We start from the raw sequence: 25,521 nt of genomic DNA on the forward strand, positions 1-25,521 counted from the left end.
GCAAAAGTGCTTCATCATTCAATCAAGTCTCCCCATATTTGTTACATTAATTAAGGAACTAATCTTTTTGTTGTTGTTTTGCTTAAAATATTTGTTTTAAAGCTTTTCAATAGGTGATTTATTGAGCAGAAAGACGGGTGCGTTTCTCAAATCATCAAAGCAAAAACACCAAACGTTTCAAAATATGAAATGCTTCGGCTGATGACAGCAAATGTAAACTCAGACCATAATGTTGTGTTTTGCAGTTACAGGTAAATAATGGCTCTTCAGAAGCTCAGCACACTCTGCTGTCTTACAGCCTTTATGAGCTCACACACACACACACACACACACACACACATAAAAAGTGAAACACAGAAGCTTTTGTCTCCCGCGTGCACAAACACGCTCACACACTTCACCACAATAGCCAAACATAAACGCACTCACACACTCCTCCCACCCAAATCCCTGAATTAATAATCTCTTACTGCTGCACACACACACACACACAGCAGTGTGTTGTAGGATCCAGCTCTCCAGGGATTAACACTTCAACACACTCAGTCGTGGGATTTTCCCACACCACCTCGCACACTGAGTTACATTTTCTGTCAGTCACAGCGCGCTGCGTTACCGGCTCACCGCCAGCTCACAGCACACTCCCACAAACCCTCGGGATTTGCCAAAGACTGCGTAGCTGTGGTGCGTTAGAGCGCTGGATCGAAGCGAAGGTGGTTGTGGGTCGATTACTTAATGTTTGTTGAAAGGTGAATATTTTTCTTTGGAGGCTGTTTTTTTGTTTTTTTTTATTGGGTGGCTTGTAGCAGAGGTTTAAACACACACACACACACACACAACTTGCTAACCCTGGCAGAGGCGGACAGCATGAAGCCAGAGCATTTATGGACTCACACAGACAATAGTTAGACACACACACAAACAAGCACACTGTTCTGGGGCCGGCTGTTTAAAGCTAGCTGAGTAATAACCAGTTAAACACAGGTCTGTATTTCTCTGCTGGTTTCCATCCAGCTGTTTTTATGCACATGTTTAATCTGTGCTCTGGAAAACCCAAAAAGAAAAACACTGACATATTGTCAAGAAGTTCTAAGTGTAGACGAAATGGAAAAGTCAGCAAATCAAATATGAGCAGATGTAATAAAGGCTGAAAACAGATACTTTATGAATATCTATGTTTGACCCGTCACCCTGCTCTCCATCACAGAGTAAAGCACCACAGATTCTCTTTTAAACAGTTCAACATTTTGGGAAATGTGCTTATTTGCATTCTGGCTGAGGCTGAGATGAAAAGATTGACACCTCTCTCATATCTGTATGACAAAAATATGCTTAGCTTAGCTTAGCTTAGCTTAGCTTAGCTTAGCATGCAGACTGTCTGTCTAACTCTGTTTCCCTGTTCCCACTCTTCATGCTAAGCTAACCAGCTGCTGGCTTGAGGCATGAGAGTGATATTGATATTCACATATCGGCACACAAACAATCCTGTTTCAAACTGTACCTTTAAAAAAAGAAGAAGAAAAAACCCCACAAATATCATTTATGATTAATAATTAAAAGTCGTGACGTTTTGGAGAAAATCCTCTTGTCTCTTTCTACCTTTCTCTGTCCTCCTCCTCCTCCTCCTCTTGCTCCTCATGTATCCATCCTCAGCTCCTATCTTTCTCAACCGTCCTCCCCTCTATCTCCTCCCCTCCCTTTTTTTTTTTTTTTTACCTCTTCCCCATTTATTGCTTTCCTCCCCTTCTCTCTTCACTCCACCTCCCCCACTTCTCATGTCTTCCTTTATTTCTCGACGTCTGCCCTCCCCCCTCCTCCTCCCTCTCTCCTTTCTGCCCTCTCTCTTTATCTGCCTCCCTCCCTCCCTCCCTCCACCTCCTCACTGACAGTGGTAGAGGGTCTGTTGACAGTCCTGTGCTGTGGAAGGAGGCTTTTATTGGGCCTCTGTGTTCAGCCCTTCCTGAGGCCAATGGGATCCAGATGTGGCCTGGCACTCTAGTGACAGCGGCCATTTATGGAGAGAGAGAGAGAGAGAGTGTGTGTGTGTGTGTGTGTGTGTGTGAGAGAGAAAGATGTGAGTTGTCGTCTCTAGTCTCTAATTCTCCTCAACAAGTGAACAGATGTGTGAATGTTTTGTACAAACGCGTGAGATGCACTGACGACACACCACAAGGTCACAAATGTGGGAGACAAAGTGACCGCTGGAGTTTCAGACCTTGAAACTTGACATTTTTTGGAAATTGAGGACATTTTTGACATTCCTCGTCATCTTCAAAGAGCCGTTTGGGGTTTAAGTTGTTTTCAGGGTGAAGTTTTGAAGAATTAGGCTCTTCTCCTAACGTCTTGTGGTCTAAGACGCAGACCATGTAAACACAAATTCGATTGGGATCCTGTGTAGCAAGTCATCCTTCTCTCCCCACATTCACAGTCTGTCTCGATCACTTAATTATAGAATGAGGACAAAAAAAAACACGTCAAATTTGAATTTTACTAGTTTTTGTGTCTGGAAATATGAGAACTGCTTTACCGTCCGCTGCGTAAGCCCACTTTAACATTTAGGAGGACCCACTGTTGTGTTAAGTTTGTATTCTACTTGAAATACGTGTAGGAAAGAGGGGGTCTAGCGAGCATTAGCTGTCTTTCTTTAATGCAGGGAGGTCAAACTCAATCAAAGAAGGGGCCAAAATTTAAAACATGGTCTAAGTCGCCGGCCAAACGGGCTCAACATTTAGTGAATATATACTATAATAAAAGAGTCTAAAAGTGACTCTTTTATTATAGTATATAATATAATAATATATATTTTATCCAGAAATATGAATGTAAACAGCCAAACTTCAACAACTTTTCCTCAATAAAATAAATAAAATTTTAAATAATTTTTTTCTTTTTTGTACTTATCCTTATGTTTTGTCTCATATTTATATTCTTTAATTTCGGCCACATCAGCTCCACAAACAAGACACACAGGTTTACCTCCGATATCGACAAACAGGTAAAACTCTGCCCAACCACCTGCTTTGAAAGTCTCTGTTTTCAAAGTCCACTTTTCCTTTAGCCATTTATTTTGGCGGGGGGGCTAGCTGAAGTGTCACTATAAAAGCACTGACGATGCATTGATCGGCTGATCGGTGTGTCATTATACCTGCTGCACGGGTCCTGACTAGCAGCTGTTCAGTGCATTGTGGGATTTGTAGTATTAGAGGTGGGAGTGCTGTTTACCGACGGGCCGTTCTTAATAGTCACATGAAATTATCTCACGGGCCGTATAAAATTGTAATTGGGCCACATCCGGCCCGCGGGCCTTGAGTTTGACATGTCTGCTTTAATGGGTCCAGTTATGGTGACGGAAAAAGAATAATCAATCAAAACTATCAGCCAAAAGCGGGAGAAGAACTCTGATCTTTAATACTGCAGTGTAGAAATAATCTGTTACAAGTAAAAGTCATTTTAAATCTTACTGAAATAAAAGTACAAATTTGAAACCACTCATTATGTGAAATGGCCCATGTCAGAATCATATATATATGCAGAGTAGCTCGATCTATAATAAAAACCATCATTTATTAAGTGTTTTATCTGCAACAAGTAACTAATTTGTAGTCGCCAGCATCCTCACAAGCACTGAGGTACAGATATTTGTGTTTTTTGTGTATTATTCTGTGTCCCCCACGTGACTTTCTCTCTTTCCTTTTTTTTTTGTGTTGAGTGCATTTGTAGCGTGTGAGCATGTTTGTGAATGGAGTAATTGGGCCACTGTTGACAGGACGACCCCGACGAAGCCACAACAGACGAGAGTGAAGCGCTGCAGATGAGTAATACTGTACATTCACGCAGTCGCATCCTGGATATGCACAGAAACGCTGTTCCAACACGGAGAAATCCCACGTTAGCCGACTCTGAATGTACAGTATATATGCAGAGAGACTGTTCTGTCTTTGTTCCGTCTGTTCCGTGTGGAAAGTGCCAACTTCTCCTCTTAAGCAAAAACAAAAGACTACTTGTTTATTCTCTTCATGCACAGTCCTGTGAGCCGGGATGCAAATCAACCAATATTTTCTCACATTTCTTCTCTCATTATGCACACTTGCAGTTTTCCTTTATTGCAGTATTTCTCTCCATTAGAGAGTATATTAAATATCCAGTTGCGCTGGACTCCACTCACTTTCAACCACATGTATTCAGAATAAGCCTTTTATATTTAACAGCCGTGTCTGTTATACCCTTTTTGCGGATCCGCAGGCCAATATCAGCTCGTTGTCCTGTTTCAAACCTCCTTGTGGTCAGATTGGGCAATAAATACTGGGCATTTACTCAACTGGATGATGGTTGGGCGAGCAAGGTTTTTCATGTCGAGCACCAGTCATTAGGCTGTGACGTTAACTGTTCGCGCTCACCACATGAAACGAAGCTCCGTCTCAGAGTGTGTCACCTAATAGCAGAGCACTATTAGCCAATAACTACACCCACATGGAGAGCCATATGATGGAGGCGGCTCTTCAGAGAGCTGCAGCTGATGAAAATGATGTAATAGATGTGATTCACGCTATGCAGTCGTACAGTGTATTTACCTGTCGTTCCTTATTTTGGATCAAATCTAATTGTCCATTAAGGAGAAATGTAGTTGCAGAAAGGTTTTAGAACAGAGACGCTTATTAAAACTACGTGATATATGATACTAATGCACCACAAACTGCCGCTACACATCCCATTTAATCAATATGAGGCAAAAACATGAGTTCTTCAGGGAACAAGCTCCCATACAGGAATATGATGCAGCTTCAGTAACACTGATTTTTTTAAAGATCAGGTTTGCAACATGTGCCGGTGGTTAGCATGATGCTAACTTGTTGTTCTTATTTGTTTTTGTACAGATTTAACAAGCAAGATATGTTATCGAGCTTTAGATGTACTTCTTAACCCTTAAACAGAGCCCGGCTAACTGTTCCCCTCTACTTTCAGTCTTTATGCTAAGCTAAGCTAACTCCTTTCTCTCGCTTCATCTTGATATTCAGTTAATCTAAACTTTGGCAAGAAAGAAAATAAGCGTATTTGCTTAGATGACAAGTTATTCCTCTAAACCTGGAGTTATTTTTCTTCTTCTTCCTGTTTTAGAAGGCAAAGGAGCGTCTCTTTTTTAAACACCAGTAGCCAATAAACAACAGAGGTACTGAATGTTCAGCCAGTAAATGAGGTAGATGCTAAGTTAACATTTAATCAGGAAGTAAGGTAATAGTCTCTGTAAAAGCCTGAGGAAGTGAGGAGGGGCTAGTCATACAGTGTGTGTGTGTGTGTGTGTGTGTGTGTGGGAGTTGGCTCGTAGATATTAGACAATGTTTGCATATTTTCAGGCCATATCTGAGTATTGTATTACTTTATTCTCCTCTTTCCTCCGTTCCCCAAACACAGTCACCTCCTTTGCTTTTACACATGCTGGCCCCTCCAGTGGGACCTGTCAGGATTATGTAACTGTACTCCTCCTGCGTCCTCACCTCCCTTATTTCCTTTTTTCCTAGAAAGGAGGGCTCATCCCATGTGTCTGAAGTAAAGGAAAGAAAATGAACAGCGAAAGAGAGAGAGAGAGGAATGAGAACAGAAAGTTAAAAGCAAGTTATAAATATGAGATGCAGAGAAGAAAGGCTTGTTTGTATTTTTTGGTTCATTATATTTTTATATTGGCAGTTAAAACAAAGCTGAAGTTACATATCGGTGATCTTTATTTTAGGGTCGTGCTAAATTTGTTTTGAACACTACATTTTGTGAAGAGGAAATGGTCACTGGCTCCAGCCTCTCAAATGTGATGACATTTAAAGGGATAAACTTGGTCTGTGCGAACTTGAAATGGACATTTTTTTAATATTTTATTGACTAGACGATTAACAGTAACGGACAGAGTCTTTCATAATGAAAATACCTGGCAGTTGCAGCTCTGCTTCAGTGCTTTCTCTGGAGGATGTTTGAGCAGTGCTGAAGGAGTAATACCTCTCTGTGCCTGCGGATGATCAAGCTTTGCATCCTCCTGTTACAGCATGAGTCTGTCTTTCAGCTGCTGGTGACAAACACCAGTTATCCCACTTAATGAGGGCTTGTGAGCGTCCAGGCGCACCTGATAGCAGTTTACAAACCCCGTGTAGATGTGGTCTCAAAGAGATTAAGGAGGTAGCGCCGTTGAGCTGAATGCAAACACGCGCACGCACTCACACGCTGTTGTCATTTGTCACATCTTATGAATTTTAACAGCTTGCTGCTATAAAGGGCAGAGCTCTTCACAACCACCTGCTCTCCTGCGTGACTGTGTGTTTTCAAGCCTGGCCGCACACCTAGAGGAAGACCTGGCACTGAGGCTACTACGACCCAACCACACACACACACACTCTGTTTTCCCAGCATGCCATGTGAAGCCAAGCTGCACCTGCTAGCAGAGGAATGCGATGTGATGTCATCTCGCTGTGAGCTCCTGTGAAGGTGGAAGTCGTAAACCTCCCTTTGGGCCTAAAATCAGACTCCGACGTCCACTGGGGGAAATCCTCACAGCATGAAATCATTGTGAAAAATAGTTTTAGAGGCATTTCTGCTTCTCCAGATGCTTTTTTAACAGCATAAAACTGGGAAGAGTCAGGCGATGACACGGACCCCTAGTTAAAACATAAGTGGCACTGACGTCTCTGTATCAAGTTCAGTTGTGACATACTTGTGCTTCACTTGATTATTTCCATTTTACATGCTACATTTTAGAGGACAATATTGTCCTTTTTGCTCTGCTACTAATCTACCCAGGAGTGTAATGGAGCTAAAACTGATGGCTTTTAATGGCTCTTTCAAAAATAGCATATAAATGAGAAGAGGTCCCGACCACTTATGGAAAGATATTTGTCAGCCTATAAGTAAGTAGATTAGTTGACTTGAGGCATTCTTGCTCTCCACAGCCTGCTGTGACCGTCTCCTTCTGTATTTTCATCACACTCTAATATGCTTGTAGGGCAGAGAAACACTAAAGAGCAGACGTCTGCTTTAATAATGTCCCAGTGGGCTCAAATTAGTCGCTCTGGAGTAAACCGGCACTAAGAAGTCCAACTATTGAACACGTCTTTTAATCAAAGGCTTCCTCTTTCAAAGGACATGGCAGTAACACGCTTACTGTAAATCCTCTGAATGTTTTTCGGAAGCATTCTCCCAATTTGACAAATATTTCCTCCCTCTCTCTGTGTGTTGCTCATTTGTTGTGATTATTACTATTTGTGTCACACTTAACGTCATGATTCTAGAGAACTGTGTCTGTGTGTCTGTTTGACCAGCAATGAAGCTGTCAGAAGTGCAGTTTGACATGTAACTGTACATATGTACATATCAGCTGTGTAACTCTGCTCCTGTCATGTTAGAGCTGTTTAATGAAGCAGCAAATGAGGTTACTGTGAGCTGGACTGTATGCATGTGTGTGTACGTGATGGCGTTTACTGTATGTGCCACTAAAACCATTCAGTGTGTGGTTGCTCCCTACAAAAAAGAAGTGTGTGTGTGTGTGTGTGAATAAGCCTGACTGACGCGCTGCATGCAGGCCGTGTAGCTGTGCACGGCTGCCTGGATGCCTGCAGGCTGAGTGCAGAGCGGTGGTTTCTGGTTTGGTTTTGTCAGAGTGAACAGGCGGAAGAAGATTGAGCACACCGGCTGCTTTTAAAGCAAAATTTACTTGCAGCGAAATGAAACCAAACTGACCTGCTGTTTGGAGCTGCTGAAGGTGAAACAAAGATAAGAAGCAACGTGACCTGCAGTGTTCTCAGCAATGAAGATGCACCTTAAAGTAGATTTCCATCGAAGTTTCCAGGAAATAACTATATGATTTGGTACCAATAACAAGGAAAATATGAATTTTCATAAAAGAAAAGCTACATTTGCACCTATTTAACAAACAAATGTTTAAAAAATCATGTTTTCTTCTTTCATGTAGTGCTTGAACCAACCATTTTTGACCGATAATATCATGACATCCATCCATCAATCTGCAACTTTTAAGATTCATTAGTTAGCTAGCTCACATTAGCAACATCATGTTATGCTTCTGTGTCTTTGGGTGTTGACTGAAACCTTATTCCTTTTCCCTATAATACTGTATTTATGACCTGCTGGCTTGAATTTATTAACTGTGAGGAAAGTGGTGTCTGTGACAGCTCCAGATTATGAGCAAAGCATTTTTACAGCAACCTACTTCAGCAGCCACATGGAGCATACGATGGTCTTCATCTCTCTCTCCATTAAAGAAAAATACTGTTGTTCCATCAGCGTAAACCAAAATGGCCACTTTTCAGTGTTCAAATCAAATTCCTGCCAACATTATGTCCCATCTGTCTATCCTGTCTCACTCAGACACGTGTCACAATGCAGAAGTTAATTACTCCCAAAGTGTCGTTTCATCTGGACTTGAATCCCGAGTAGATATTTGTGTATTATTCATTGGAAACTTGTGTGCTTGCCTTTCACATTTTTCATATTTAGCTGACTCGCTGACCAAAATACTCTGCATGAAATTACATAGTTATTTCCAAGAAATGTCTCACAAATTATTGTTGGGGAAATCACTGGGAAATAACTCTATATTACAAACCCTGTACAATAAAGCACAACTGAACTGAAGTGGAGGATATCATAGTATTGTTTGGCATGCTTACATTCAGTTGGCTTTATTAATAAGGTACCAAAAACGTCTCTAGATGTCGGTTGTCGGTAGAAGTCTTGCCCAGGTCCCCCACATGCTGACAACTCCCCCTGACCTGGATACTCACAAAGGCAGAAACAAAGAAACTGCTGACACAAGCAGTCACCGTCACCTGGACATCAGGCCGCTGCAGCCAGCATCAATAATTTTAACCACTCAGCACTCCATGAAACACAGAAAACTAACTAATGGAGGCTAGCCCAGCAGTGCTTTTGGCACGTCTCCACTTGTTTTTCATAATCTAGGTCACCAAATGGTTTCTTAGAGTGTTTAGGGAAACACTGCAGCAGTACGGGGGGATGGGGGTCGGGGGGGATAATAGAGAAGCAGAGCACCGGGTTATTAGCATTAGTATTTGAGCTGATTTTAGCCCCCGCTTTGAGGATGGTCTTGACATGCTAATTAACAAGCTAGCTCTCATTTTGTCCCACTCGCTTCAACACTTAAGACGCCAAATCCAGTTGTGCAACAGCTGCTCTGCTGCTTGCTTCCTCCGAGGCTGAGGAGACGGACTTTTCTGCAGCGGTGGAGGAAACAACTGGCTAATGTAATGTGACAGTGTGGAAGAGCCCACAGGGGCCAACATAGGGCATAAGCATACATTAGCATAAAGTCTGTATGGACTAACACACACACACACACACACACACACAGCAGGATTAAGCCTTGGGGTCAGCACATTTGCTTCAACATAAAATCTAACATATGGCCGGCTAAGCACTGTATCTTTGATTTGAGTAAGCGGACGATGTGGTGAGCTGTTTTTAACACACTTAACTTGGTTATTTCTGGACTCCATATGCCACCACAGGCTATGCAGTACGAAGGCTGGGGTTAATTCAGTTTATATTGAGTCACTTTGAATTTCCAATTGGAATGACGGTTCAGTCTTTTAAGTCCTTGGGAAGACTCGTTATTCCTCGTTCTTGGAGATTTGCTCAAGGCTACGTGTTGCTTTTTAAAGACGGCAAACCGTAAATCTCAAAATCACAAAATGTTTCTCGATGCCTGTCATTAATTTAGACCAAGATCCAAACAAATCCCCGCGTTGTGTCGAGCGTTGTGTTCGTGTTAAGCACACACAGAGCCTCTTCCACAGTCCCCTGAAATGGGGAATCCCTTTAGAGGTTATACACCTTCTTCCTTATAGGCCGGTCCCACTGCCATGGTCCCTTTTTTGCCAATCAGCACCCTCTTGACCTCTGTGGCAAATTTCACCCCCCCCAGAACGAAAACTGTGGCTGCCAAAGAGGAAGTCTTTGGGGACCGACTAACTGACTGGCAGCAGTAAAAAATATTAGTAGTTTTAGTTTTGGTAAAAGAGAAATAAGGACAAGACACGTGTCGTGTACGTGTGTGTGTATAAAATAGTGTCAAAAGTGATGTTTTTGTCAAAATGTTCTTCTTTTGCATGCTCGTGTTCTTCATGTGTCTTTATGTATTTGTGTATTTTTACAATTTGGCAGAAATCAGTATTGACTTAAATTAAACTAAACTGAACCAACGCTGTCTGATATGATGGTTCCCAACCCCTGACCAGCCAGTTGTTCATGAGGTGAACAGTCTGTCATCGTCCCCTTAGTTTTTCCTTTTTATGGGAGGCTTTTTTTTTTTGGAAAGTGGACAGTGGAGAGGTGACAGGAAATGAGGGGAAGAAGGCGTGAGGCCAGAAGTGTGTCTGAGAGGTATATCTGTATTTTTCTTTAATCTAGCATCTAACCACCATGACATTTGTTTAGTCTCCTTTAGTTTTGTAAACTCCATGTCTGTCTTACATCCATATACTCATGTGTTTAGCACACACACACACACACACAGACACACAGAGTAACCACCGATTCACAGTGTGTATTTTCCTGTGCTGTGGTCACAGCAGGCGTTGACCATGAAGCAGAGTTCAGCACTAAATCACCCAGACACCGCCACCCTGCTCATTAATCTCTTTCACACACAGCCTACACACAGCCTGAACATGCATCCACAAAACCCACATGCAAACACATGTGCACCATGAGCTCAAACAGTCCGTGCATCCTCCTGTACACACACACACACACACACACACACACCCCTGTCCATCCTCCCTCTGTGCATCTCCTGCCAGCTGTGGTCTGATTCTCATTGACAGTTTCCATTAGAGCCCCGGTTCATTTGGCTCAATCATTTCAGGAAGTGGATTTTCCTCTAAAAACTCAAAACTGGAAAGATTTCGCCACAAAAGGGCTCCTCGTGTCCAGAAGTGATTGGAGATGAACGCTCTGTCATTATCATGTAAATTGCAGTTTCGATTTACGTCTTGGATTGAGGGATTTGAAGGAGATCCGACTGCCGGTCCACTCTCTCTCTCTCTGTGGCCGACAACCCACGAGCTCTCACTTAGGAAGCCTCAGTAGGGACCTGGTGGAGAGAAAGGAAAGATGGATGGATGTGAAGGAGAGAAGGATGAGAGACTGGACCAGAAACAGAAAAGAGGTCGAGATAAACTAATGCAGCCGTTCTGTATTTGCTGCTCTGCTCCCTTCTTCTTTGTCCTGATTGGCTCATTAAATGTGTGTCAGGTTTGGAGTTTTTGAATGAATCATGACGGAGATCAGAGCCTGTTTCAGGAGCAGGATTTTACTTTTATTTACCGTGTTATTACACAGTTGTAGTATTCACCCAACAGCCTCAGTCAATTATGACGCCCACATCCCTCTCTGCCTCTCTGCCTCTCTCTCCCCCCCGTCTCCCCCTCTCTCTTTCTCTGCTGGTTCTTATTTAGTCTTTTATCACGACTCCAAAACACTTGATTGCATCAGCCTGAAATTTCAGCTCTGCTTCTGTGAACCGTTGTGCTGAAATATAAAAATATGTTTCTCTGCCTCTCTAATGTCTCATATTGGCTAGGTGCTGTTTTCTTTCGAATGTTTCTCCTCCTCTTTTGTCCTTCTCTTTCCTCACCCACTCCTCTCTCCTCTTCCTCTTTAAGTTTTTTAACTTCTGTTATCTTATCGATCTATCTTTTTTCTCCATGCTTCACTCCTTTCTTTCTTTCATCGTCTCCTTTTTTCTTTCTTCTTTAGCATCTTTGCTATCTCCCCGAAGTTGCCATATTTACCATCTTTGTCTCTCTTCTTCTTTTATATCTGCTTTATCTCCTTGTTTGCTCTATCATTTTCTCCTCTCCTCTCCTCTCCTCTCCTGGGACCATGATATTCCTAATGAGAGTCCACCAGGGGCCTCTAATGATGCCCCTGTGTGTGTGTGTGTGTGTGTGTGTTTGCAGAAATGCCCACCAACTCCCACGAATAGTGACTGTGCCTGTTTTCAGCTCTGCAGTGTGTTTGCCTTTATAGGAATTTGGCAGTTTAGTGCATGGTTGACGTGTCTGAGTGTGAGTTTGTGTGTGTGTGTGTGTGTGTGTGTGTGTGTGTGTGTGTGTGTGTGTGTGTGTGTGTGTGTGTGTGTGTGTGTGTGTGCCTCTTGTGGGCCTCTTCCTGAGCCTCACGACCTCTGTTACAGTACTGTGATTGGTAGCTTTTCCCTCTACTCTTAACACATTTTTTCAATTTGGTTCAGAGTTCAGTTCCCATGATACAGTTTGCCTGTAGAAATACATTATTTTTAAGATCCTACAGACCAGAATGTCAACCTGAAAAGCTTATTTTTTTTTTTTTGCTTTATCTTATTGATAAGTAGTTTGACCTTCTGCCGCAGCTGAAGTTGAACATGTAGTTTGCATGTCGTTTAAAGGATGTCTGCGTCTGTCTCTTTTATGACTGTACTTAAAGAATGAAAGGAGAACAGCTTGTGCCTGTCGGTCATCACCTGTCTACATGCTGATATGTCACACTGAGGGCGTCTCTTTCCATTTTCCCCGCAGGCCTTTGGAAACGCCAAGACGGCCCACAACAACAACTCCAGCCGCTTCGGCAAGTTCATCCAGGTCAACTACCAGGAGAGTGGCACCGTCAGGGGGTGAGACACACACACTGAAAACACACTCACACACACAACACATCAAACCTCTACAAACATCACATGGTGGAGGGAACATTCACTTATACATATAAATTAATTATAATGTCATGTGTCATGTGGTAAATATCACTTATGTCACTTATGTATTCTATCGATCTATATTTAATATTTATCAATGAATACCTTCTTTAGCAATATGATTAACCCTTCACAGTCTGGGGTAAAACAGCGTTTTTTACTACTTTTCATTTGACCTTTGTGTTTCCCATTCAAACTGCTTAGCTTGCCTTTCTTTGTGTCTTTCTTTTCAGCACAACCTCACCTATGTGATTCTACAAGTATTTATTTATTTTGACATAATATATGGACACACTGTATGTAAAAGTGCAAAAGAAACACAAAATCCGAGCAGGAACTAGTTGGATCTTTGGAGGAGCGGGGGTCTGCGCGGACACCTCCTCTCGTTCGTCTTCACGCGCAGCATCCACTTCATCCTCTGAAAGGAGTCTTCCTCAGAATCAGAACGTTCTTCCCCAGATTCACCATCTTCTAACTCGTAGAAGAGCTGTAGTGCGCGACTTGGGCTCTTCATAAATTTAGTCTTAACAGGCCGATCGACAAAATTCAAACACTTGTAAAAAGTTTGAAGTGTCCGCTTTCCAACAGTCTTTGAATGGAGCACCTGCGTGCTTGTGTCACAGCTTTACGTTTTCAAACGTGTGACATGTGACTTTGACGCCGTGTGGCGGCCCTAGACTCCGAAGGGTTAAGAAGCATTTATTGCACCCTGAATGTGAATTTACAACTTCTATTCCTTGCACTTTATTTCCTCATGTGAGAAATAAAACAGAATGAATCAGCTATAGTTATCTTTAGACGGAAATTAGCAAATTATTGAAAACGCATGTTAAGATATTTCTGCCTCATAACTTTCCCTCCTCTGTCTGTTTTCATGCCTCTTTATTATTTTCTGAATAACTGCACGAGTCGGGCAGCTCAACCGTCTTCCCTGCATGTTGTAAACGTGTATATGTTTATCTTCAGAGCCTATGTGGAGAAGTACCTGCTGGAGAAATCACGTCTGGTGTACCAGGAGCACAACGAGAGGTGAGTGGAGACAGATAGTGACACATAGACCGAGTCTCTGAATACGTTTGACTGGGTACTGATTATTTCATCTCTTGCATCCGACATGTTTGGTGTCGTCATATTGTCACCAGTTGGCTCCTTCAGTGTTTGGTTGAGTTATTGTCATGTCAACACATTTCTTCTTTTTTTTTTTTTAAACTTTTTATTTATGAGAATTTTTACATTGGCAAGAGTAAACACACACAATACAGAACGAACACATGGGGTCATGGGATGAGAATGAGTCAAGGCAAGTTTAGCATCTTTAAAATGTACTGTCACACATAGTAAAGTTAAATATCTGTCTCATTTGGTAAATAAATACACCATTTTTCCCACCGTTTTTTTCCCCAGTTCTTTTTGGAGTCGTATGGAGTGGGTCATCTGTTCTAAGAGATGTAGATGTTTAACGATATTAACAAAAAGGCCAGCAGTAGGACTGTTTTTCTGGAGCCAGCATTTTGTAATGGCCCATGGTCCATCAGGAATATGACCAAAGTAAAGAAATGTAAAGGTTGAGCTGAAACTAAAACCCAGTATATTTGAAATTATTGTTCCTACGTCCTTCCAGAAGGTCCAGAAAACATGGGCATGATCCGCCATCATTTCTCTGAGAACCAGTTTGTTTAGTCTTCTGTTTGGGAGTTATAAAAAATCAAATCAGGTTCTTCCAACAGAAGTCTCTCTAAGTTAGGGAACTGGTGGTAGAAGACTGTGTTTTCCAGGCATTCAGCCACATGTCAACACATTTCTGACACACACACACACACGGTAAGCTTTTGTCCAAGGCTCCCCGTTAAGATACGACATTGGAAGTCTTCAGCATTTATTTTGATTGTTAAAAATGTCGAGACTCAAAACAAAAATCAATCTGTACTAATTTAATGAATTCCATTTTCAATGCAAACACTTTTCCACTTATTTGGAGTGAGTCTGCAGCCCACTGTCAAAATGATACCATTTTAAAAGGGGTCTATTCAATGTTAACAGCATCTTGTTGCAGCAAAAAGCAATTCTGGGTGTAGGTGGACATAAAAACCATGTGAAAATCAGTTTAAACCAATCTGCTCCTTTTCAAAATGATTCTATTCAGTGAAAACCTCTAAACCCACACCCTGGGTGATGTGCTGCAGCTATGAATAAATCAGAAATTAGAAACATTGAGAGCCATATTCCCACTTACTTGAGAGATCTGAAATAGGCCTCTGCCCTTTGCTAAGTTAACTCCTGATAGTTTGCAAACTATCAGGTTTCTTTCATGTATAAACTGTGATATTGTAATGCTAATTACACATCAGAGAATGATTCAATAGATTTAATGGAACCTGTTTAGTGTAAACTAACTGTCCTGACTTTTCCCCACACTCGACAGTGTTTCTCCTGCTCAGTGCGCATAAACATACACTCGTATGCACACACACACACAAGGATATTTTTTTTCCTCTCAGACAACACACACACACACCCTCTCCTCTCAACTGCCTCTGTCGCCATATTGCTCAACTATCCTGGTGACAGTAAAAAAAAAAAAAAAGAAAACCCCTGATCTCGCGGGCATAATGGCTTTGTGAGGGAAGGAAAAAACAATGTAAAACCGTCCACAGGTCATCTAATCCCTCCGACCCTGATTGGCCCGGGGTTCCTGTTTCACCCTGATGACAGGCCTTGGCGGCCATATTCATAGGGTAGAAACTAAAGACAGGACCTCCCAGACGGCTCAGACGACCTGAAGCAGAGAGGTGGGGGAGCAGGCAGGCTGATGATAAACTGCAAACTATCTTAAATCTTTGAGCCAGGCTCATGACAGGTCTCCTCTGCACGAACTCAGTCTAAGAAAAAAAATAAAAAATTCTGAGGGAAATAGCTGAGTTTTCCAGTGATGCTGTCAGGATTTATGACTCTGAACTCTGCTGGAACGATGGTCTGTGCTTTTACTGCAATCAGCAATTCTTATTCTAGGAATGGTTTTAATGGCCATTAGTTTGTTATTCATATATTGTATTATTAGGCTCATTAACAGGGGAAGCAGTAGTGGCTATTATGGACACACTGAAAACTCACTGATACAATTACAGAGAGTTGCCTGCGTGATTTTTTTCAAGTGAGTGATTTTCAACCAGCCACTGTCATATCTGTACAAAAAATATGACCACCAGCAGCCAGAAAGATTAGCTTAGCATAGCACAAAGACTGGAAACAGGGGGAAAGTGTTCACCTCACTGTGCCAAACATTACAAAGGTCTATCACCCTGCAGAGTCTCTGCAGTAAGTTACTGTACCTGACCAAGAAACAGTCCGGCACATTAGCAGCACAGCATGTTGGTTTCAACGCTTCGATTTTTAGACTGATTAAGCAATCAAGATTTAATGGATCAATTAGGGAGCTTTAGAGGTGCTGGTATGTGGATTTATAGTTATCTTAGTGGGTTTCCCCTTGTTTCCAGTCTTTGTGCTAAGCTAAGCTAGCTGGCAGCTGGCTTTAGCTTCACACAGTATTTAGCACACAGACATGAGAGTGGTATCAATCAGCCCATCTAACTCCCAGCAAGGACGTCAATAAGTGTCAAACCAGCCACCTTATCGACCATGTTTACCACAACAAACCCAATGTTCTCTGAGGTTTTCTCCTCCTCCTGCTGCACATGTACTCTGTGGATAAAGTCTGACGGAAAGATAACTGCCTTGAGTCTTGTAGTCTTTTCTCTGAAGGAGGACGGTTTGGGGTCAAGGGCAATGATTTTAGTTGTGTATCCATGTCGGTAATGGCTGTGCCCTTTGCCCTGTAAAGACCGGATTCATAAAGAAACCTGATCTTCTTGCGTCAATGTCAGTGTTTACTGTAGTGACTTAAGATAACCATCCAGCTCACGTCTGGCAGCTGTTTTGGAGTTATTTCTAGTATTGATTTAATGCATTCTTTACCTAAATGCTTGTAGAATCATTTAGGAGATTATGTAATATCATCTGTCAGAGTTGTGATAATGGAAACCTTGAAGTTAATCATGTTTCATGGCCAAAAGTGGGTGTTAATGCCGCACTAGCAGTGTCCTCTTCATCTCCTGTGTTTAATTATGAACCGTCCACGTTGTAGTGTCGCCTCTGTAAGTTTCAGTTACAGTAAAACCATCCTTCTACACATCCACCAGCTACAGATCAGATCCTTTAATATCCTCCCTGGGCTTTTTAACTTTCCACCACTCCATCAGACACTAAGTGTCCCTGTACAGGGAACTCAAGCTTGTTTCCAGCTTTAATAGAATTACATCTTGGTACGTTGGCCGGAGCCCCAGTCTTTGTCACAGAGGCACAAATCCTTACCTCCAGCCCACACACCACACTGCTGCTTTGTTTGACTTGAAATGTGAGCCTGCAGGGGTCGAGGGTGTGACTTATCTGCTGCATTTTGCAGGCTTTGGTTGTGAAATACGCTGCAGATAGAGAGTTTTCCACTGTACTCTACTCTGAAGCTTTCAGTGGAATTTCTACCGCAGGTGTCGATTCAGCAGAGCGTGAAGATGTGAAAGCTGCTGTCCTCAGTTCACCTCCAGGGGACTTTAAAATGTTTCAAGAAATCATTATTGGAAAAGTGTTTTTGCTGTAGAATTATACCCTCTAACTGTGTGTGTGTGTTTGTAGGAACTACCATGTGTTCTACTACCTGTTGGCCGGAGCCAGTGAAGAGGAGAGGAAGTCCTTCCACCTGCTCAAACCTGAGGAATACCACTACCTCAACCAGGTCCGCACACACTCACACACACATGCACATGCAGTGTCCAGTGCACATATAATTATACAGTATTTGCACTTTATTTTAATGCAAATTCCATCTTTATGTGTTCATGCTGTTCTGTTTTTTTAAAAATGGAGGAAAAGGGATTTATAGTATTGTGAGTTAAAAGTGTTGGCTGCAACTTGTTCCCAGGCTCTTAAAAATATCTCAATTTGAATGATTGTGTACATTTTACATCTTGCAAAGTTGTTCTTTGTGTTTCTGCTAATTAGTAAAGATTTATTTAACCAGAAAATCTCATTAAAATATATTGTGCAAGAGTGTTGTGGCCAAAATTGGCAGCAATAACTGGGAGCGATTTGACATAAAGTTAAATGGTAACAAAGCAAAATGGTCCATGACTGAAATAAGAGACAAAAAAATGAAACTAACAAGTCATTATGATGATGATAATCTTGTGGACAGACTATCAATTTTGCTCTAATTGTTTTAGTATTATGTTTTATTATAAACTCGTTACGTATTTAAGCTCAGTATGGTCTTGTTTCCATGTGAGAAACGCAGTATGTGACTTACACAACAGGTGTGTACTTCAGAGGGAAATTATAAAACAGAAGAAAATTGGTGAACGCCACATAACAGAGAATCTGTTTGGACAAGTGGTTCTTGCATGAGGCCCAATGTGACGCTTGTATTTTACTGTACTACAAAGAAGAAGAATTCATAGTACATTAGAAGGAGCAGCGACCGCTTTTCTCTCTTCACGAATGGTGAAAATTTATCCTAAACGCTAGAAAAGTATGTTATTATTGAAAAATGAAGCTACGGCGCCATGTAGAGAGATTGATGGAAACCCTGAGGGTGATGATAGAAAATTTCAGCATCCTTGTTCCCTCCTTTTCTCTCTGTTGGATCTGATTTACTCATTTATCATAACTGGATGGCTTCTCAGCGCTCTCAAGTGTTGATTGCATTAGCACAAAAAAATGTCAGCCCTGCATCTGTGTGTGTTCTGTGCGTGCGGCTGGAAGTGTTTACGTGCTCGTGGACATGCCAAAAGATATGTGTGCATCTTTTGCAGTGCATCTGTGTGCGTTGGCAGCAGATGTGTGAGGACTCATATTTCTTTTTTCTACGGCAAAACACTGGGGAGGCAATAAAAAAAAAAAAAAAAAAAAAAACTCCTTTGTTCATCTCTTTTGGCTTACCCCAAAAAAAGTAACAGTTTTTTTTTTTTTCCCCTCTCCCTTAATCCCCACAACAACAAACCCCCTCCTCCATCATGTCCTCCGCTGCCGGCTGCCTGTTACTATGCAGCACTGTTTCCATGGCAACAGCCAGACTCGTTGCGTTAATCTGGCGCTGACTTTCTCTCGCGCAGAGGGCGCCGGCGGTCGCGTGTGTTTGTGTGCACACGTGTTTTGTCTGAGCGCACACGCAGGCACTGGCACACATGGTGTCGCAAAGGGGCAAAATGATTATCCATATTTATCTCTGTTCTGGTTCAGGGAGGGATTTTGTTCTCTGTGTGATCATGTGTGTGTCTCTCTCTCTCTCTGCCTGTCTGTCACTCAGTGGCTGTAACTCAGTGCGTTCACTCAAGTACTGTCCTTAAATTTGTAATCCTTAAAGTGATGCTTTCATAATAACAACATGAATAACAGCGCGGCTCTGTAAAAGTGGTCGCCCGTTATGATGAACCCAGCTCAGCTTCATTGTTTAGCTGTCTGGACCACATCTTCACTATTCTGGCTTCAGCAGGAAGCTCATTGACAAAGTTTAGCATTTGGACACCAAAAACAAGGTAAAAGAGAATGAATATAGGACTTAGATTTACTTGTACACTCTAAATGTGTGCTCGCTGGATGCTAACAAATGATATATCATATTTACTGTTTAGCAGGGACAGTAGGAAACATTGGGATAACATTGGCGATAACTAAAAAGTTATTCATCAATGTTAAAAAAACATGTAGTGAATTAGATGTTTGCATTTTTAGCTATGAATTCCTGTGTAGAAAGGAAGACAATTCAGTGTGGCAACTTCACCACTACCAATAAGAATTACTTTTTTTTTTTTTAATTTAAAGGCTGTTCCAGACCAGACATATTGTCCAAAAAGGGGTTTACAACTTTAAGTACAACTTTGAGGTACTTGTACTTGATGTAAATGCTTCAGTTCTATGTTGTTGAACACGTCAGAGGGAAATATTGTACTTTTTACTTTCACTACATTTATTTGACAGCTACAATTCCTAATTCCTAATTTGCACAAAACATGCAAATCATCACAAATTAAGCTTCCTACTGTAGCATCTGTATATAATATAGTAAAAATTAGCTCCGGTTTGACAAACTACAACAGTGAAATGCACCAGTATTGATTATCCAATAATATTATATACAACAATATAATGACCACTGGTTAATACTGATAATACTTCTGTACTTTTGAGTAAGATTTTAAGAAGATTTTGTGAGACTTGTATTTGTAATGGAGAATGTTAACACTTTTTTTTTTTATTGTCAGAGAAAAACAGAAACTTTTCACCCACAGCTTCTGAAACTTAGACCAGTTGTTTCTCCCGCCTTCTCTGATTACGTCCCGTCATAGATTCATATATGTGTGTGTGTGTTTGTCCGTGTGAGGATTAGTAAGTTTTTCCTCTCGTATTAACAGCATGTGTCATCTTTCTCACTCCCTCTGAAGTGTGCGTATTATTGTGAGTAACTGATGCCTTCTTAACCCGCTCTGCCTTGCTTCCAGATGACAAAGAAATCGCACAAACACCACTGGGACAATTACTATGAGAGCGATCTGGTCAGTATCACGTGGATGACGAGTTGTTTGTGTGCGTCTGTGCTCATGGGTGTGTCGTGGTACTCTGGTTTTTTGGTGCCAGTCTTGGTCTTGTTCTCTCTCCGCTGTCCACACACGCCTGCTTTCGCTGAAATGGACCAAAGATGGAGGCGACCTTAGCTGACCCCAGCTGGTCGAGCTCTATAAAAAAACTGCTTGTAAATCAGTTAAAGGGATTCCTTTAATGTTATGATTTCCATGTGTGTGTGTTTGCTTCTGTCTCAGGATAGTTCACCGATTCAGTATCTCATTTAAAGTGAAATACTTGAAAGAAATGACAGAAGAAATTATAAATAGATAAATTAACTAATAGGTCATTTACTGTAAGTTCGTTGTCGTATAAAAATTAATTTTCTGCATCTTATCTAGAAGAAATTGAAGTCTTATGATTGATTAACCAACTAAAACTCAAACCTAAAGGAATCCCTTTAATCTATTGTTTGGCTTTGGATGCTTTGCTGTTGGGAAACAGGTGATGATGTCAAGCTGGGAACCGCCACCTTTAAGGGGAAGGTCAGGATTTTACCTTCGCCACTTCATTCACCTTTATTATCTGGCTCACACTTAACTCTAGTAGTGGTAATATAAATACTACTTGTACATCAATACACACTTTGCAGGGTGAAATTACAATAAAGGTCATAATCCTTAAGATTTCAGTCCTTATTTGATTCGTTGACATCAGATGTGAGCACTTCACAATAAAAGCCACACGGTGTTGCATCAGTTGAATTCTTTTAAGAATAGCAGCAACAAAAAAAATGCTGGGTTTTGCATTAGCAGTAACTTAATACAGCAAGACAGAGACATGCAATTAGAATACAGTACAGGAAGGCTGTACATTAAGAGCTAATTATAGAATGGAAATGCATTGATTGGCTAGTGCTGGGCAATAAAGGCTGACTGTAAACAGCATAAAAAACAGGGTTTGAATTCAGAGCATTTGCAGATTTTTGCTCAAATAGCAAATACTCAATAATCCTGGTTCAGTTAATTTGACACTAAAAGAATATAAAGATCAAATGGCAGCAGATTTTGAACAGTGAACCTTCCTGGAATACAAGCTGGCATCAGCCAATATCCTCGGCACCGACAGGATATCGACCAGAATCTACATTTCAGAATGACGCAGGATACAGGAGGCAATAACTAAAGAGGATAGTTAGCGAAACTCATTCCTTATGTGCTGTTAGTTCGATGAGAAGGTTTCAGTAGTGATCGGCAGGATTAGGCTTCACATCCTGAATCTTCCCTCTTTGTGAGCGGTCCATTTTGTGTGTGTGTGTGTGTGTGTGTGTGTGTGTGTGTGTGTGGCGTTTCACCGGTGTTCGAGCCTGCCACTGTCTTGCCGGTGTCCACCTGAAGTGAGTAATGTTTGGTCAGTGGGATTTGTTGAGTGTGGTTAAGTGATTCGGTTTCTCCTAATAGGAGATCATGTAACTCTGACTTTGCCAAAAGAGCAAACACTCGACATGAGAGTTGGAGCTCGTTGATTGGCCTTAATGTGTTTCCCTCTTGGCTTTGGTTCTTCACACTTTTTTAAACTGTTCTTTTATCCAGGAAGGGGTTTCCGAGGGCACGCAGCTCTTGTTGTAGGCCCTGCTTCCCATTCATCCACCTAAAACCTTTGGAATATCAAATACTCTCCTCCTGTATGGTGGAAAATGTTGTTGACACTTTGTATTCCCAGTCACAATATAACGTTGAGCCAGAAGCAAAGGCAAAACTCGGTTCGACATGTTTCTTGCTGTCCCCTGAGCAGATAGATGTACGGAGAATATTTGATATTTGTCAAAAGAGAGAAGACTATTCTTTTCAAAGAAGATAGATACAGTGAGATGAGAAGATTGACATCAGTTTAGCCTAGCTTAGCATAAAGACCTCTAACTACACCTGCAAACAACTCGTTCACACACTGTATCTTCTCTGTTTAAATACATAAACAAAAATGTAAAAGAAAAGAGATGATTTCAGGTTTTGGTTGGAGTCTTTCAGGAACCTGTGATCTCCAAACGTAACAAATTTTCTGCACGGGTTAAATGAACCAAGATAGGTTGTGTAGATAAGTCAGTTGTAGAGGCCAGGCTAGCTGCTTCCCCAGTCTTTATGCTAAGCTAGGCTAACCACACCTGAGTGTCCCATACTTTACTGTTATCAAACTAAATTTGAGGTTATTCATTCATATGTTGCCCTGCACTGTAATTCTTCTGTTCATCTGAAATCAGTTTGATTAGATTTTTTTATCTTCTATCTTATTTTACTCTTTTATACGTCTTTATATTTCCTCGTGTTTATTTAATATCTTGTTTTTATGTCTTGTGTGAAGCGCTTTGAATCGCCTTGTTGTCTGAAGGTGCTACAGTGTGCAAATAAGTTGGCCTTTCCTCACAAAAGACACAAGATTGTTATCGATCTTCTCATCTCACTCCCACAAAGGAGGCCAAACGGAGTCGTTCCCAAAAATGTTGAACTATCCCTTTAACATCTGTCTGTACTCCTGTTCCATTTTGGCTCCTCTCTCTCTCTTTTTCCTTACACAACCGTCCCCTCTCGCTGTTTGCTGACACACTGTCTCTCTCAAGGGTCAGTCAATGACCGCATCCGTCTGTGACCCCTCCGCCGACGGAGATGATGTCACCGTCTTCACACACACACACACACACACACACACACACACACACACACACAGAAAGCTCAGCAGCCCTTGACAGCTGTCTGAGCATCTGACCAACCCTTTGGGCCTATTTAACCTTTGACCCCTCCCTTGGTCAATATGTGGGGGGGCTCGCCGCAGTAAATAGAGACACCCAGCACTTTAAACAGTGACAAGTGTATACAGACTCCAGATGCAACGTCTGGAGCCAAAAATAGAAAATAAACAATCCCAAATTTTAAAAAAACAACAAATATTTGACTAAAGATCCCAAAGACCAAACATTTTGTGGATGTTTGCGTTTGATGTGTGCAGTCGGGTGTTTGGTTCTGGACCTCGGTGGCTGTGGGTTTGCATTTTGTGCCTGTTTGGGTGTCGTTGGTTTTTGGCTGTGTGGAATGTCTAGTGACGGGGTGGCATGCTGTTTTTGGCACAATATTGACCGGGTGCCTTGACAACATAAATCATGATTAAGTCATGGTAAGTAACGGGGAAGCCTCGAGTGAATGCACGAAACTTTTAACTGGATCCGTGAGTGATCTGTTGAAAAGCTCTATGTGCAGCTCAGTTTAGTGTTGCAACTGGCATAAAATTACAATTTCAACTTCTAAAAAAAAAGATTCTTTGTTTAAAATAAGTACGAAGAACAGATTGTTTTGTTAATCATGCCTCTGCTGCACTCAAGAATCCGTTTTTTTTTTTTTTTGTTCTAAGCACCCAAAGCAAAGGTTTTGGTTTTTGACCAAAGTATCCTCTGCAACCGGCCAAAATTGATCTCTTTATTTTCTCAACTTCCTTCAATGTATCACATTGTGCTGCTTGGCGCTGAGGCCCAACATACCCGGCAATTTGAAAAGCGGCTTCTCCCGGGTTTCGCCGTAGCTCGAGAAGCCTCAAAACCCCTTTGTTGCAATTGGAGAAGCTCGTTGGAGAAACGCACCGATTGTTGGCTCTGTAGTTCCTGACAAGTTCTAAGCCAAAGGAAAACAATGGCGAGGCAGAGGAGTGTCGAATGTTCAAGTGTAACAGGGGCAGTACAGAGTGTGGATTATGGGTTCCTGTGTCTTCTCTCTCTGGCCGGTCGCTGTGGTATGTGCTAATTACAGCCTGAGAGAGGCTCGCTGCCGGAGCAGAGACAAGCTGACTGACCAGACACACACACACACACACACACACACACACACACACACGCCCTCGCTGTCCCTCCTTTACAATCACTGTATGATATCAGTGTCACCCAGTTACACAGAAATGCACTCATGTATATATTTAGCAGGATTTCCCCAGAAAGCGTGTTAACAAAGGAGGTTTGTGTTTAGTCGCCTCAAGTGAAATAAACGGAGAAGACTTTTCCGGCATTCCGACACGCTGCTTCAATTAATCACTTCAAAGCCAGTGCACATATTTATTGATTAATCGCTGTCACCCTCTGAGCTGAGTCAGATGACGACGACAACATTTTGTCTCCTGTAATCAATTTAGTTTCCACAGGGTGGTCCCAGCCAGTAAATGTGATCCCTGAGGATCGAGCTGTGGACTCAAGTCACATGACTTTTAGACTGCAGATTGAACTCCAAACGACTTTGGATTCAACTTTGACTCGTTCAGCAACATTGAATCATGACTTTACTCGGACTTTGACCGACTTAACCTTCTCCCCAAAGCCCAACAACTGCAAATGATGTTATAAATAAATAATTCAAACGCTGCATTAGCAGGAAGGAAAGGACATTAATACAGAGATAATAAACAACAATAGTACTTTTGTATTTGAAAGTCTGTACATTATGACTTTATGATTCCTTTGTTCCTCGTCTCATTAAAGATATATTTTCTGAATTAATTTCAGTTTCAGGTGTAATAATGTCCTCTGATGTTAGCGGAGGGACTCTGTAGTTCAAGTAGTTCGTCTCACTTATGAAATATTGTGGGAAACCGTGCTCAGTCACACACAAACACTTTCTTAATATCTCCTCCTCCTCCTGCTGTAACATCATAAATGTACCCGTCGTGGGACTGATACAAGAATATCTAATCTTATGTTAGACAGATTCATGAATTAGTTTCACAACAGTTGCTAACTTAAGTTCTATATTTACTAATAAATCCGTTGTGACGTTTTTCTTTTCTTCTCCCGTCTTTGTGTGTTTCCACCTGACACCAGCAGGACTGCTTCACAGTAGAAGGAGAGGACCTGAAACATGACTTTGAGCGGCTGCAGCTGGCGATGGAGATGGTCGGCTTCCTCCCCATCACACGCAAACAGTAAGACGAGCTGCGTGATGCTGTTGTGTAACTGATTAAACTAGAGAACCTCAGCCCGGTCTGTCAGCATCAGGCCCAGGAGTGTTTAAAGGAGTGTGAATGTGCAGAAATGTAACGCATCATGACAGCTCAGGACTTTAAAACAATAAAGTAAATGCTCCTCATCTGACGCTCTCACAGAACATTTAAATTTCTTTGATTTCTCACACACTCGT

At 41.7% G+C, this 25,521-nt stretch overlaps 1 protein-coding gene across 1 annotated transcript in view; it reads left to right on the plus strand.

The window, feature by feature from the left end:
- Positions 1 to 25,521, plus strand: part of LOC139201893 (unconventional myosin-IXAb-like) — a 129,946-nt gene that overhangs the window by 51,050 nt on the left and 53,375 nt on the right. Inside the window, exons 3-7 of the mRNA XM_070831330.1 lie at positions 12,573 to 12,667; positions 13,715 to 13,777; positions 17,435 to 17,534; positions 20,296 to 20,349; positions 25,206 to 25,306. Of these exons, the coding sequence (XP_070687431.1) occupies positions 12,573 to 12,667; positions 13,715 to 13,777; positions 17,435 to 17,534; positions 20,296 to 20,349; positions 25,206 to 25,306 (413 nt within the window). The remainder of the gene's footprint in view (positions 1 to 12,572; positions 12,668 to 13,714; positions 13,778 to 17,434; positions 17,535 to 20,295; positions 20,350 to 25,205; positions 25,307 to 25,521) is intronic.

The sequence above is a fragment of the Pempheris klunzingeri genome, chromosome 5 (assembly GCF_042242105.1).
Source record: "Pempheris klunzingeri isolate RE-2024b chromosome 5, fPemKlu1.hap1, whole genome shotgun sequence".
NCBI classification, from domain to species: Eukaryota; Metazoa; Chordata; class Actinopteri; order Acropomatiformes; family Pempheridae; genus Pempheris; species Pempheris klunzingeri.